The 16,711-nt window shown below is 40.2% G+C and overlaps 1 protein-coding gene across 1 annotated transcript in view; it reads right to left on the bottom strand.

Moving 5' to 3' along the window:
* Positions 1-1,433: 1,433 nt before the first annotated feature.
* LOC144265063 (chondroitin sulfate proteoglycan 4-like) overlaps positions 1,434-16,711 on the bottom strand; it is a 62,053-nt gene continuing 46,775 nt past the window's right edge. Inside the window, exons 7-10 of the mRNA XM_077817238.1 lie at positions 13,074-13,205; positions 9,305-9,477; positions 4,292-4,475; positions 1,434-3,487 (exon numbers count right to left, since the gene is read on the bottom strand). Of these exons, the coding sequence (XP_077673364.1) occupies positions 1,434-3,487; positions 4,292-4,475; positions 9,305-9,477; positions 13,074-13,205 (2,543 nt within the window). The remainder of the gene's footprint in view (positions 3,488-4,291; positions 4,476-9,304; positions 9,478-13,073; positions 13,206-16,711) is intronic.

The raw sequence follows: 16,711 nt of genomic DNA on the forward strand, positions 1-16,711 counted from the left end.
GTAAAGCATTGTGGTGAGTCCACACCAAGTACATGGATCATCACATAAAAGCTGGTTTAGAAGCTGGAAAATGGTCTTTCCAAATAAAATTTTTTAAATAGATCAGGCGATAAATAATGGGACCACTTAAGATCTCAGCAATCTTCTATTAAGGTCCAGTTCTGCTCTCTTTGAAGTCAATGGAAGTTTTGCCATTGTCTTCACTGAAGGCAGGACTGGACCTTAAAACTGGATTTTATATATATATATATATATATATATATATATATAATTGTTTAGCAAGGACTTTCATACAAATAAATATATATATATATAATAATTGTTTAGCAAGGACTTTCATACAAATAAAAATATTCCCTTTAAAGAGAAATTATTACACATTTTATCAACGGAGCTAAATTGGAGTAAATAATTTTTTTCATAGTGTTTAAGGCACGAACGATCAAAGTTCCTTGTTAACAATAAGTTATGAAACTCTTCCATAGTATATTCATTTTCTCAACTTCACACAGATTTATTTTTCTCAGTAGTTTAGCAACAAATTCTATTTGTACAGCAGAGGACTAAATTCTGCTGTCACTTACATTGGCCTCACTGACTTCAAACACAGCAGAACTTGTGTTACGGAGGACAGAATTCAGCCCCTAGACAGCAGTACGACATTTGATATGTTTCTGCAGACAAAACCCAGAGCTTAAAGATAATGCTGTAGACAGGCTGGCTGATAGTTTTTTTGCCATGTGGATTAGAGGTTAGACATGCATTATGACATTCAGCAGACCTTTGAGGCTAGAGTTTAAAAATGAATGACAAAAAGAACAAACAAAAGCTCCAGAATCACATATGTATTATCACTGCTGTAGTATCCTTGTGGAGAAGAATCCTAGGCTTCCAGCTCAGGGACCTTGATGAATACTTGTCAAAATAATCACAGCTTTGTAGCTTTAGCACTGGTCTTTGAACAGCATTCAGGTTTAACTGACGTTCCTGAGATTAGCACCTTGGCAATTATTTATGAAAACAGCTGCATTTTCTTTAAAGTAAGCTGGTTTAGACAAGATACAAATTATTTGTATCAAATTTGGTTCTTTAAAAAGTCATATTGTATAAAAATATACAGTAAATGACACAATGTTTATGCTGCCTTATCCCTTTCAAGGGAAATAAAATATATTGCAAATACTGAGTTAATTTAAAATACAGAAGGACAGTGGGTATTTTGTCTATGTAACAACTAAGGGTCTGATCGAAAGCCCACTGAAGTCAATAGGAATCAGTGCATTGCCTTCACTGAGGTTTGGATCATGCTCAAAGTGAAGAGAGCAGAATTTGACCCATAATAAATAAGCATAATAAAGAATGATCAAATGTCAACATTATATATATTTTCTTAAAAATCTACATTAATCTACATGACCCAAAATGGCCACACTCTACACCCAATACTGATTGTGTTTCAAAGCTGGGTTTGTTTTTCGACAGTGCTGGAGCATTTCAGGATCCAGGTTTAACCAGCTGTTTTGCAGAGAATTTTTTTCAGCTGAAGCAACCGGTGTGGGAAGGAGCTGTTTACATCGGACTGCCACGAATGGAGCAGCTGTGCAGTTTGCAGCCCCTTTTGGAAGAGGCGTCACTGTGACCATGGGTACGGTCAGACTCCGTTCTGGACTGAGACCTGGAGTGCTGGGAACTGTCTGTGTTTGATTTTTGATGAGAGATTTTGCCTTTTCTGTCTTATGACACATTAGAAAAAAACACACAGAAATAACAGCGACAATGAGTAAAAGAGCCACTGATGTAAGTGGGATAATGATGGACAAAGGGTTACTGTTTTCACGTGGCTTCACTTTGGGACTTTTGGCATTTGCTTGAACTGTGATCTCGGTTCTTGCAGATCTGTTCTCGACTGGTTCCCCATTAAGCAATGACTCTTCCTCATTTTGATTTCCCCAGCGATTTCGGTTTTGCCACCTGATCTGTACAGTCTTTCCCGGTGCCTCCGTATGTCCCTCATCCTGTTGGGAAACCGGTGGTTCATCCTTGGAAGTAGTATGAATTTTTAAAGTATCCGTGTGGGTTAAGAAAGGCACTTGACTTGTAAAACCCTGCACAAGTAAAGGATCATATGGCACTATGACATATTGAAAATAGCCTACAGCAGGCTGCACGTCATCAGCCCTGAGTATGAATGTGAACGAGTCATTTAACATATCAGTACCTGTCATATTAGCATCTATATCAACCAGCACAACACCTCTGTCAATGTCATTTTGTGTGAACAAATTAATTCCTACAAACGTAGCATCATTTGTCGACCTTCTTCTTACAATTCTTCCATGAGCTGGGGGAACTATCACTTCAAATTTGGGATTACTATTTGTCAAATTAGCTAATTCTGTAGCATCCAGGTCCTTGATCCTTAATTTATAAACCATCCTGCTTGGAATTTTCAGGTCAGATGCAGCTTTCACCAAAGGCCCTGCTGTGATATTGAGTACCTGTCCTGTAAGATTACTTTCTGAGGTGAACAACATAAACTCCAATATATCCCGGGATGCACTGAGATTTGTCATAAGATAAGATAGTCTTCCTGAGTGTAAGTCTGCCTGCTCAAACTTAGTAACCTGCTCATTTCCAATCAGTAAATGGCCATATTTGAAAGGCACTGTTATTTCATAACTAATGTCAGTACTTTTTCCATTTGTTGTAGCTGATAGCTGTACATTAGTAATAGTGACAGAGGTCTGACCCTGTGGAAGTACCACGTCAGTAAGGTTGACTAGGGTGAGAGAGACTGGTGTGACTTCAAGGTTGAAAAGTTTGTATAATGGGCGATGTTTGCCATCAGTCACACTAAAGTAAAAAACCCCAGAGGATGAACTTCCATCTTGTACAAACCAAACTCTGCCACTATCAACATCAGCTTGTGTGAAATCTTGTATGGATGTACTGAGATTGTTCATCATTGATAAATAGCCATTGGTGGGATTGCTAATGACGGTGTATTTGATCTCCCCTGGACTGTTGTCTAAGTCTTCGACTTTCAAATTTTCTGGTCCTAACACAGACGTATCTCCTTGCAGAACTTTCAAATGCAGCCCTTTAGTCTTCAACTCTGGAACTTGGTCATTCACTGGAACAATGGTGATATTAAACATCTCTTCCAAAACATCGGTATCAGGCTTTGTTGCAGACTTACTCTTCAGGTTTAACCAAACAGCAAAAGTGAAATGATCAGCAAGTGATTCAGAGTTATCATGCATGTAAACGATTCCAAATTTGTTAAGTATGTACTGGGAGAAGTTAGGTTTTTCTTTGGTAATATTTCTTTCTCCAACCACAATTATGCCATGCTGAGGTAAAGATATAACTTGATACCAGACTTCATATATAGAACGTTGCATGTCGGGTAACTTAACCAATAGATTTGAAGCATCTAAATTTGTTTTGTTGATTAGGACTTTACCTCCTTCCTGGACAATAGCACCTTGCAGAAAGAAAAAGAGCCATTTAAAAACTATTACTTGGTCATAGCAACATTTCAGAAATAAGATGCACATGTGCAGTAGCAATACTAACGGAGCTCAGGGAAGACTGATGTGGAGTCAATGTTTCAAATGCTCTCCTGGTATATGGATATCCCACATGAACCTCTGTCAAAGGAAATATATTACCATGTTTTTTTAAAATGTAGAGATTTAAAAGTCAGAGGATACATTCGTATATTGATGGATGGGTGTTGGATTAAAGATGTAGCAATACGTTACAGCTACAGAAGACACTCTATTATTATCCCTAGCAATTACTACCACACCATTATAGCAAAAAAGGAGAATTGCAACCACAACATTAAAGAGGAAAAAATAAATATATTGAATTTCTAAAGTGCTTTAATGTTTTAAGGTCTCTTTAAAAAAAAAAAAAAAGGTTGAGTGAACTTTAGTTTCCCAGGCTAGTCTTCTGGCCAGGCATCAGAAAGAGGCATATAAAAGAAATAATTCACAAAAACTTTTCTATTACTAATAAACTCAAAACCCTTTCTGTTTTTGCAAAACTTACATTTTGGACTTAAACTACATTTTGACCAGTGTCTCTTTAAATGTTTACTAAAACAATTGGAAATCATTTGCAAAATATTACCTACACTGCAATCTATGCTATAAATATTTTGAGGAAATCAATTATAAATTGGTATTGAGGAAAAGTTTGCCCTGCATTTTTTCTAATTTGCTCATTGGATCCCACATGTGGTAATAAACATTAGGTGTCTCAAAGAGCACAGTAACCTCACCTGTATTTGCAAGCAAGCGACTACTCTGATCATGTCTGTTAATTTCATATGAAATGGCAATGTGAAACACCTGGAGATCCAGAGCTGCTGGTGGGGAGGAGACTGTAAATGTAAAAGAATCTTCTGCACTCCAGCCCACAGCCTCATTATGTGTGTGCTCATAGATGATCAAGCCTTCATCCACCTGTCCAAAATAGAGGGAGTCAGTCACTTGAATATACAGGTACAACTGGAGAATAATCATAGGCACAACAGTCTGAAGCAGAACAAAGTGTCCATGACAATGCTTAATGATTGTACACATAATGTATGTGGGGAAATTACCTTGTAGTTCTACTGCCTTGAATATATAATCTGTGCGACCTTCAAGTCACTAGTGCCAGACTGGCAGAACTCCCCAAGCTCTTAAATTTGCTTCCCTTTGAGGGTGGTAGAAGTGACATAGAAATAAGTGAGTAGGCCCTCAAAAGGGTAAGACAGTACAAAATAGCTAATAAGGCACTGCTGGGAGCTGGAGGAGCTGGTTCAATGACTGTTAAGTCATGCTTTCTCTAGGGCAGCTCCTTCACCACCTATAGTCCATAAGGAGCTGACTGGAGTCCATGGTGGGCAGCTTGTATACTCCGCAGGGAATGGCACACAACAGCCAGAAAGGAACCTACCTCACACTCTATCCTGTTATTGCTGCCTTTGAGAATCAACAAACTTAAGAGTTAATAGAGTTCTGCCAGTCTGACGACAAGGAGTTAAGACTCAGGAGTGAGAGTCCAGTAGGATATCTTCAGAGAAATAAACATATCTACATACAACACTTTGCCCACCACTTTTCACATCAACACCTTTTTTGTACAACTGATACAAAGTATACATATATACACAAACACACACACACCACTTGTCCCACCACTGAAGTGTATCTGTCCCTGGGAATGCATATCTATTCCCAGCAGCACACAGCAAGACCACTAAGCATCAATCAGGGCAAGAAATGAAGAATATATTTTCAACTGAATTTCTGGTCTACAAAAAGCAATTACCTGCACTGGAATTTGGTCAGAATCTCAGGGTTAATACCCATAATCTTGTGAAAGCGCCCTGGTATCTTTAGTAAGCACAAGAGGTCAGGACTTTGTTTTCAAGTCTCATCCAACAGATTTATCCTCATGCTGAAACTGGTTCACTGACTCAGAGAGAAGAGTGTTACATACTGAATCCTTGGAGAACTCTCATTCAGCTAACTGACCTGGCTTAACCTGTGTTAGTTTGTGATTGCCAATGAGATCGCTGTTGTACCCATAAGTACTTCTTTACACAGCTTGCAGTCATCTCATGGACTTCTCTAGCACAGGTTTACATGACATATTTTTGAATGGACTGAATAATTCTATTTGATCATTTCTAGTGTTTCTAAAGCATGGAACTATGGAATCTAAGCTCCAGCTATGAATGGGACCAATGTGCTCCTACTGAAATCAATGGAAAAGTTTCCACTGACATTAATAGGAGAACTGAGCCCTGTGGGCTGAACTTCCAAAACAACGTCCAAAGTAACATGATGTGTGTTGCCCCAAAAATATAGTTATTGCTAAACTTTGCCCTTTGTGACTGGTGTTTGCCAGAATCCCCAAAATGATGCAAAAAGGTCATGTGTCCATGTAGATAGGGGGGCAGGATCACTCTCCTAAGCATAGCTCCAAGCTGGACAAAGCTGGACAAAATAAATTTACTATTTTTACTATTTCTTTAAAATCTATCTAGGGTATTTTTACTGCATGCACATAGGGGTGTCTGGGCTAAGGAAAGGTCCATTTATGCAACTGTTTCAAATAGGATTAAAAATTAGAAGATAACTGAACGAGTTGTATTCAGTTTAATTAAATAAACTTATTTGGATTTAGTCTGGGGAGGAAGCAAGCAGCTAGCTGACTGATAAAAAAGATTGTTGAGATATCATGAAAAGATTGCCAAGAAAACAATCAACTGTATTCAAAATTAATCTAACAGGCTTGGAAAATAAGATGCACAAACTAGTTTTTTATGCTGTCTGCAAAACAGCTGGCCTTGGACAAGTTTAGTGGAAAGTGGATGATAATTATGGCTTTATTGAGGCAGTGAAACACAGACATAAGGAAGGAGATTAGCTAACTTCTTCTTTAGTCAAGATAAATGAGTTTCACTTGAGGTGAGAAGTATATATTTCTGAACACTGACTATAAGGCCAAAGAAACGGAAAAAACTAAATTAAACCAAAATGCTTTCCAGTTCAAACCTGATTCACAAGACTTTTATTAACAAACAGAACCTGAATTTCTTATTCTTCATGGACTTCACTATTTTTTATCTCAAATTCCTACTCAGTAGTTACACAATTCTATGCTCCAAATATACATCATCAACCATATTTGCTACCTTTCATTTCTGTTTAGCTTGCTCCTGTATGGCTAAAACACACTGAGCTAAGCCAGGTGAGAATTTTTCCCAACATTAAAATTTTCCTTCTCTTTCCCCATTTCCTTCATAAAGTTAGAGGAGAATGGTTAAAACACCTGAGCCTTATCTACAATACAGCTACCACTAATGGAGCTGCACTTGTTGGAGACTATGGGTCCCAAAACTCCCAAAGACAGACAAGGCCTAAAATGGAGACAGACACACAACATTTGGCTGAGTACTTTTTTAATTTGTAAAAAGGCATTAGAATTTGTAAGATCTACGGTTATAGGAAGAAGCTGCATGACATTTTGAAGTATTATTTGATAAATAACATTTAAAGGCTGTATTATATCTAAAAGAGAACAGAGTAAAAGTTACATATACAACCTAAGCTATGGCATTTCCTGACGTGAGCACATAACTGTGTAAACCTAATGTTCATAAATGCATAGATTTTAATACCAGAAGGGACCATTACGGCCACCTGAGCTGACTTCCTGCGTAACACAAACCACAGAATTTCACAGAATAATTCCTGCCTCAAGCCCAATAACTGTGGTTGAACTACAGCATATGTTTTAGAGAAACATCCAGTCTTGATCTAAAGATTTCAAGTGATGGAGAATCCACCACATTCCTTGGTAAGTTGTTGGTAAGTACTGTTAAAAATTTGCTCCTTATGTTGGATCATATTAAAGAAGTTCTGTATTAAAATCACAAATGAGTTTGATTCCCCATAGTTTAAATTCCAGGGTATTACTAATTAAGAGGTCTCTTGGTTTTTGGTACTGTTTCTCTCCCTCTCTGTGTGAAACTTGCAAGCTGCTAGTTGTGTTAGTACATTCTAAGACAGAGTCTGTTCTCAAAGCAATTCTTTGTAACAACAACTACTCACACTGAGAGAGACTCAAAGCAATACTCTGTAACAACAGAAACAGCACCCAGAGACTCCCCACCCTTTTGTTGTATTCATCTCGCTTTGTTAACAATTGTGATTAAAATAGAGATAAAAGATGTATGTGGATGGATGCTTGGTGTGGATAATAACTGAATGATCAGGGAGGTGCCAGCCTAAGAATCCAGTGTCCATCGGCTGAAGAAGGCGTCAAGTGGAAATAACCAGTGGACCCCTGGAGGGCAGACTGGAATCCACCCAACAGCCTCAAGGATGGGAGAAACAAAGAACAAGATAACATCTGGCAGCACAGAGCCGTCAGGAATGTGCCCTCTGCTGACTGATTCAGCGACAGCATGATGAAGCAATTCCCATAGATTGGCATAGGAAGAAATTCCTATAAAAATGGACTTTAGAAAGTGAGAACTTTGGGGTCTGATTCTGTAAACCAACTTCCAGGAGCATCAGATGTGCATCTGACAAGGCTCTGCTCCCTCCTCATGTCCAGGCCACCTGGCCAATGGCTTGTAATGAGCAACTCTAAGGCTGGTAATTATGATAACAACCTTGCAGAACCTCTGTGTGTGTGTGTGTGTGTGTGTGTGTGTGTGTGTGTGTGTGTGAATGTGTGAATAAATATGAAATTGAATGGAATGTTATAGCTATAACTAACTGCTTACTATGATTCTTTCTGTATTCACAATAAATGTGGCATTTTGCCTTTTCCCCTTTAATAAGACCCTGCTGGTTTTTATTTTATTGGTATAACACTTATTTCCAGTTTTATATTGGTCAAGCTTCAACTTCCAGCCACAGGACCTTGTTATGATCTTGTTTGCAGATTAAGTAGCTGTCAACTATCAGATATCTCTTTTCTACGTAAGTACTTCTAGATCATGACCAAGTTACTTCTTAACTTTCTGTTCTATAAGCTACATAGATTGAGCTCCTTAAGTCTCACTGTGAGGCATGTTCTCTGAGACTAATTTGTTTTGTGGAACACACAATTATATCCAGATGCTTTACACAAAGGCTCAGCAATTCTCTTTTAGTAGCAGCCACACCTATAAGGTTCTTCATGGAAGGTAAATGAAGTTCCCCCTTTTTAACCCTTCAAATTCAAGGTCCTGCATCATGGTTAACAGTCTTCTATCCAAGCATTTCCTTTGGAGGGATGCTCTTTAAGAGCCTAATCTAATGTTCACTGAAGTCAACAGAAAGACTCCTACTGACTTCAAGGGGACTGGGTCCAGCCTAAGCGATCATGAAATTTGCTGTTAAACACCTCAAGGGACTTCTTGGATGACTTCTTCACCCAGGACCAATGACTTCGAACCTGTGCACTAGTGAGGAGTGAGAAATCAGGAAGGGAAACGGGATCAGCCGACTAGCACTGGACATTGGAAAAGTCCACCTTAGTTAAATAAATACCATTATAACCAAAACAAAAGAGTGCAAATTATTCAGACTTCACCAATTTCCAATAGGGAGAGCAGGTGCTTCTCATCTAGTGGTCACTGCAAATTGCCAGATATTGAATGACACAGCTAAATTGGGCAATGATTGTGATGGGACACATAGCTGGCACAAAAACCAGTGTAAAAGGACTGGGCAGAGATTGAATAACTAGGATGCACTTTACAATAACAGTCTGCCACTGGACCTTTTGTAACGTGAATGCTTACCATGGATTGGGTAAAAGTGGAAATATCCTGTGTGGTCTTGTCAGAGTCTATTCTGATCAGTCTTCCAAGTTTTGGGGCTCTGACAATAGTAAATGTGATAGTTCTGTTTCCTATGTTGGCCACATCGTTGGTTACAGCTTTCAGATCATGAGCTGAAATAAGTTTTCTAGACCCTAAATAATAATTAAAAATAATACAAGTTTACAACAATGTAAATATTTTGCCACAGGAAAACTTTCATATATACTGCACAGCCCATAATCTAAGTATATTATTATTTATATAGTACTTTATAAAATTAGTTGTTTGACTAGCTTCCTAATTGTCATCTCTCAATACTCAAAGAATAAGGATGTCCCCCAACAAATGCAGATCTTTGTCATGAGGCAAGTTCACATACAGTAGCTTTTATTTATACTGTAGTGACGTGGTGTGGCCTCCCTCCAAGCCAGAGGGGGAGGAACCACTCTCTCTGCCCAGGTGAGCGGAGTCAGGCTGGGCTCGGCCCTCCCACCAGAAGTTGAGGGGCGGGGCAGGAAGTACAAAAGATGGAGCCCCTAGCTCAGCTGGAACAGAGCCAGGGAAGGAGACAGACGTGTCCTTCTTGCTGCTGCCTGCTGACCCATCTGCGAAGGCAGGCAGCAACCTGGACCTGGAGAGGACCAAGTCTGGGGAGGAGCTGGTGGGACTGCCGGCGGCTGAGTACCTGACGAAACAGAGGAGACTGAGACTACGGAGCCTGATCTGGAACTCTAGTAGGAAGTAGCCCAGGGAAACCAGACTTTAGTTTGGTGGTGTTGCAGCTTAACAGCTGGTCAGCGTGTTGCAGGAGCATCCACGCTGACTCAGTGGCAGGACACCTTGCCACCTTAAGGGCCCTTGCCTGGGATGCAGTGGAGTTGGGTGGGCCTGCATCTCCCTAGCCCTGCAACCCCACCTCTGGGGTGGCAGCCTCCCCACCATAAGCCACAAAGCCTGTGTTTGTCTGCTGCCTGCCAGAGCCAGGATGCTAGACTGTTGGCCAGCGCTCCCCTGCCTGAGGGCCAGCGCTCTAGACTGTTGGCCAGCGCTCCCCTGCCTGAGGGCCAGCGCTCTAGACTGTTGGCCAGCGCTCCCCTGTCAACAATAAACAAAAATTCAGGGAAGCTGTGACCTGTCTGTGACTTTTGCTGCTGCGGCTCCATGGTTTCCCCCACCACAGTGGTGGCTGGGAGCTGTGGGGTTTCCCGTCCACCCACGGCAGCTGGGAGCTGCAGGGTGACCATATTTCCCAAAGAAAAAATGGGACACCCCAGCTGCTTGCCCAAGGCATTCTACTCCCCCCGCACAAGGCTGTCGCCTGTCGCTGGAACCCTGAGGAGGGGTCCCTCAGGACTCTGTCACCTGTTGCTGGAACCCTGCCAGGGCCCCACTGGCTGTCAGCTCCAGATTCCTGCAGCCCCTGGGATAAAGGAGAATGTCACAGAGATCTCTGGAAGTCATGGATTCCATGACTTCCATGACCTCCGTGACATAAACATAGCCTTAGTCATAAAGCATGGGCAGAGTAGATTATGCCCAACTTCGAAGACCAGACATATGCTCTACAATGTGTCCAGGCTTCACCTGCCCATAAAGCAAAATTCCTGAGGTTGCTTCAACACTGAGGCTTCCTTCAACCCCATACAATTTAACCAGACAGTGACTATTATATATTTGTGGCTGGGAGACTAGTGAAAAAGAAGAAAAAACAGTGCCATTACCGTAGGCACAACCCCTTCAGGATAGTCAAAGTGCCGCAGTTCAGAAAAGCTGAATGAAACAAGTTTAATGTACATCGCTACACAGACAATCTCAATGTTTAGGAGCAAGCTTTTTCATTTTTATAGAGCAAGTGGCAAAAAAGAGAGAGAGGGAGAATGGAAATACCCTGAAGAGTTAAGGTTAACCAAAGTGTGAAAAAACTTAGCACAATTTCTCTCTCTCCATATATATATTTACTAAGTCAAAGTAAAATAACAGCTCAGCAAAGACTGTAGACCAAGCTGAGCAGTGGTGAAGGAAATGTATTTTCCTTGCTGGAAAGCTGTCAGAAAGTCTAGAGGCTCTTCCTACAAAAATGTGTCAGGAATATTTTTCTTATAATTGTATTTGGCTTACAGTAGAAATTCCTGTAAACCCTGTGCCTGAGGCAACCTTACAAACCAAAAAACACCAGACAGGCATGGTACAGATTAATAAGGCTTGTAAGTAGATTTATTTTAATCACATTTATACTGACTGAATTACAAGACCATGCTGCAATAACCTGCTTTTTTGTTTCCTTTAAGTGGTTTGTATTATGAGGCTTTACTTATGAGAATTCTGTTTGAAAAGGTAAACAAACTTAAATATTTCTCTCATGCTAGCTTAACACAACATATATAGATGAAGAGCTGCAGTGCAAACTTCCCCAACACTTTTAATGACAGGTTTCAGAGTAGCAGCCATGTTAGTCTGTATCCGCAAAAAGAATAGGAGTACTTGTGGCACCTTAGAGACTAACAAATTTATCTGAGCATAAGCTTTCGTGAGCTACAGCTCACTTCATCGGAAGTGAGCTGTAGCTCACGAAAGCTTATGCTCAGATAAATCTGTTAGTCTCTAAGGTGCCACAAGTACTCCTTTTCTTTTTGCCCAACACTGAATCCCTCCCTGTGTTGGGGACAACCTTCTCTGAAAGACAAAGGTAGTTCAGGCAACATACTATCCGTATGAAAGGTATAACACGCAGAAGTGCTGGTAAGAGACAAATCTTTATTTCTTAGGCCCCAATAACAAGATATGAGCGAGTTACAAGAGTTAAACCTGGGACCTTTCCAGAAGTTAGCGTCTCGTGTTATGCTACTGTCTCATCCAGGAATCACTTCTGGGCAAAATTGTGCTATAGCAGAGCTTGAAACTTGTCTACTTGCCAATGATGAGTACAAAACATCTCTGAGTGTGGCTCCTAATCCATCAGCTCCCTCAGGACTTAGGCTTTCATTTAAAAAGTTAAGATGTTGGCTCTTATGGTTGCAATCATAAACTTTCAAATGTGAACCAAAGCAATTCTGTCTTCCCCAGTCAACAAAAAGACAACTGTAGGTCTCTGCTGCTTTTCATAACATTCTCAAGGAGCAATTAAGAGAATCAGCCCACTGGTTAGTATCAATGTTGCGATTCAGAATCCTCAGGGCATTAAACTTTACTCTGTTCCTATAACTTATGACCAATTGAGACAGGCTCAATATTCCAACACGTACTTTATGCCACTAGCTTCTATGAACCTAAAGAAGAATTTTGGAATTAATTTAGTTTAATAATCTCCTGTGTTTAGAAGTAATAACACTACAGGTCATACTAATGTGCATATATATCAATACCCATATCAATAAGTTAAACACTTGACAAATGAATTCAACTGTGGTTTTAAAAATTACGAATTTGGATATGTGAGAAACAAATTGGGTGAGAGCAACAAGCTTTTGTGCTACACAGAGCTCTTTTTCAGGTCTCAGTGTAAGTTCAAAAGCTTGTCTCTTTCACCAACAGAAGTTGGTCCAATAAAAGATATTACTTTACCCACCATTTCTTTCTAATATCCTAGGACCAACATGACTACAACACTGCATACAACAAATTTAGATGTGTATCTATCTACAGCTGTTTTATAGCCAGGCAGATATCTATCATATAATTGTACACATTATTTCCTATGCAATTATTTCAAATAAATTGAATCAAAATAATTTAATAGCCAAAGTCATACCTGGAAACACTCCCAGTCCTTTGTTAATTTCTAGGCTGATAACTAGTGTGCGAGCTGTGATACTAAAAATTTGCCGAGGTGCAAAGTTCAAACCATCTGTAACCTGAAAGTTGAAGCCTCCAGACATTGCTCCTAAAGAAAACAAAAATAATCACTTTCTTGTAAATTCAAATATTATTTTTAAAATCCCTTGTTATTTATTCAGAATATGGTGGGAACACACATTGGGACAAATTCTGTTTTCACTTACACCACAGTAAAACAAAAGTAATACCACTGAGGTCACTTCCAATTTGTACTTTTGCTCCTGAACATCCAAGAGTTAAATTAAAGCATAATGCAGAGGCGATTAGAAACAATAAAAACTACTGAGTTCAATTTGCATTTTTAAGGCCAAATCCTCCACTGGGGTAAATCGTCAAAGTCCATTTGACTTCAATGGAGCTATGCCAATTACATTAAAGGACTATCTGGAGCTTAACCTCTTTATTCTTCCCTTCTTTTTGTTTTAGCAGTGGCACCATCATTAAAGTAGCAATCTGGCCCAGATGCAGTTTTTGCAGGAAAACAACTCTAATGGCATTACTTTGGAATACGTTTGTAGAGATAAACAGTCTCTGAGTTTAAGCTGTAGCAATTAAAAATATTCTGCAGCAATTAAAAATATTTCACTTCAAGATAGCTTCACTGAAGAGGACACGCAGTCGCAGGCTAAACTATTACACAGCCAGTGTGTGCTAGAAAGAAATACATTTCTTCTTAGAATCTCTGAGCCTGGATTCACTCTGGCTTGACTGTCAAGCAAAACATGTCCCAATGACTGCTCGTGGGCTGGAATATTGTAAAATTATACTGCCATGCTCTACTAGTCCAAAGCTCATAGCACTGCCAGTAAACTGCTGAACAAGTGATGAGTAGGGGATGCTAAGATTATTTTTTAAGAAAAGGATCAATGAAAAATTTAAAATGTTAACTGTTGTCAATAGCTGTTAACATTTACAAGTATCTGCCTGTTGTACTTAATTTAGCTCCTTTATATTGCTATATGAATGTATTTCCTGTAAGCAGAAGAGATCATTACACACTTTCATGTAACGATCAGCACTTTTTGACAAGTTATAAATTAACATATCAGAAGAATTAATGTTGGTTCTGAGACCACACTTAATGACTTCCCCAAGGAGTACCCTCAAAACCAGCTAAACAGAATATAAGCTCTAGAAGCTCAAGCTGCATCATTTTTGTTTTTAAAGCTTTAACTTTTCCAATGTTTTTTCTTGATAAAAATGCACAGCCATTTGCTGATTTAAAGGACTGACAGGATGTGCCTCAGGTGAGGAGAAAAAGGCTTATTTAGGTTCACTTGCTTTCTGATTAATGTGGATCAAGTGCCTGATAGAAGTAAACAGAAGTTTACTATGGAAGCGGAAGTAGGCCATAAAGAGCTGACTGGATAGCCAGCTCCTATTCACTGACTAACATTATTATAGTATTGTGTTATTTCTATCATAACTGATTTTAAAGGGGCCATTGACTAGTTTGATCAGAATGAAGAAAAGGTGAAGTGAAAAGAAAGGAGGCCAGAGAGAAGAAGGTTGTAATTGTTGCAGTAAGAGATGATGAGGCCCTGGGAAAGGGTAGGGCTGGGAGACTAGAAAGGAACAACCTGATTTCAGTGATACTACAGAGGAAAAATGTGTTGATTTAGTGGCAGATTCTGTGGAGGGAAAGGAGGAAAGAAATGACACAGATTGCAAGCCTGGGTAGGCTGAATGGTGGAATGCTGATCATGACAGAGAAGAGGGGGCTAGGATGGATATGGAAAGAAGGAGAATTTCAGTTTTTACTATACTGAGTTTGAGCTGGTGACAGGACAACCAGGATGAGATGTGGAAGAGACAGATAATGATGCAACACTGAAGGGAGAGGGAAAAGGTGAGGATGAAGACAACCACTTATGACTCACAACATAAGAGTTATTAATCAAAGTTGTGTGATACCAAAGTGAAAAAGCACAGAGCGCCAAGGGCATGGCCCTGGAGGACATCAAGAGAGCCAGAGGGAGGATAAACCACTGAAAGAGTGGTCAGAGAGACTAAACAAGAGCCAGAAAAACAAAGTCACTGGTGCCTAGGGATGCAAGAACTTCCAGGAGGATGGAATGATCAACAGTTTAAAAAAATGGCATAATAGATGGAAGAGAGTAAGAAGGGGATCGTTGGCCAGGATAAGGTCGTTGGTCACCTTTGGTAAGAGAGGCTCCAGGGAATGGAGGGAGCAGAAGACAGATTGCAGGGGCTGGTTAGTGGAGAGGAAGTCAAAGAAGCAGAGGTAGATGACTGGAGATGAGAAGTTGAGCGACACCTGGCAAGGCAAGCATGGCCAAAAAAGGGGCTCCGAAGACTGGGACAAGAATAGCATATCTCAAGGCAGAGGGAAGGAAACCAGATGAGGAAGATGAAAGTGGTGAGAGAGATATTGAAGGGAGGTCAAGTGTGGACAGGCTCCAGACTGTCAGGTTAGAGTTTGAGAATAGAAGAAACACCTCCAAGTCATAGGCCAGGGTGAAGGAGAGAAGAATGCAGGTAGAAGGAGAACCAAAGTGGGAGAAAGCAGGAAGGGTAAAATATTTGCCAGATAGGTCTCCTTTTTCCCTTTGAGGTAATTCGTGTGATTCTAGGCTAAGAGGAAGACTCAAGAGGAGAGTTGTGCAGCATTACAGTTCAGACACAGAGTAGGTTCCACACTTCTGATCACCGGAAAATAAACTGTTACAGACTGAGTTTCACAGCCTAAATGAGTGCAAATATCTTTATCTATGTTAATTTCCTATGGCTGCAGATGTGCATTTGTCATTTCTCAGACCCAAGTGATGAAGGATTCAGTGCCTTAAACCTAGGACATCACCCTTCTACCTCAATTGCAAGGATTTAACAAAAGGTCAAAATCTTCCCAGAGTCGCTATCGTTAAAATTACTAACTCATTTTTGCTTCATCCTGGATAATCTCTAAGACACAGTTCTTTATTCTGTATTCTTCCTAGTACCCCCTCCTTTCTGCTGCTGAGGTAATAAGGGAATGGAAGAGCATGAGAAGAGAGGTGGTAATAGCTTTATTAAAGCCCACCCTACTTTTATGGGTGAATTGACTATGGGACACGTTCATTCCTGTAGCTTTCTCACCACTGCCACCTGGGGATCTGTGACCGACCCCTGCTCCTTTCTCATTGCACATGCATTCTCATTGCATTGCAGTAGCAGGAATGAGCAAGCAGAGAAAATCACCCCGTCTCTGGCTTTATCCAGTATCAGGAACAAGCTGTGTGGTGAAGTGGTTGTCCTCCACTGCCGCATGGGAAGTCTGATATCACCCATGGAACGCATGGGGTAGAATATCATTGATCTGTTCTTCTCCAAGCTGCATTCCTGGAAATCTGCTTTTAAGATGGGGTTTGTGGTTAAGCAGCACACAAATTAGGAACTACGTATAGTGCCTTTCATCAGAGAAGAACCCACACACTTAACATACTGTGGTAACTAAGGCCCCAAAACTATGAGTTTTTTCTATTTAAGAATTGCCCAGGCATGAAGGACTGCTAGTAAAGTCAGAAGAGAGTGTTGAGAGAATAAAAAAGGCCT

This window comes from Eretmochelys imbricata, chromosome 5 (assembly GCF_965152235.1).
Source record: "Eretmochelys imbricata isolate rEreImb1 chromosome 5, rEreImb1.hap1, whole genome shotgun sequence".
NCBI lineage: Eukaryota > Metazoa > Chordata > Testudines > Cheloniidae > Eretmochelys > Eretmochelys imbricata.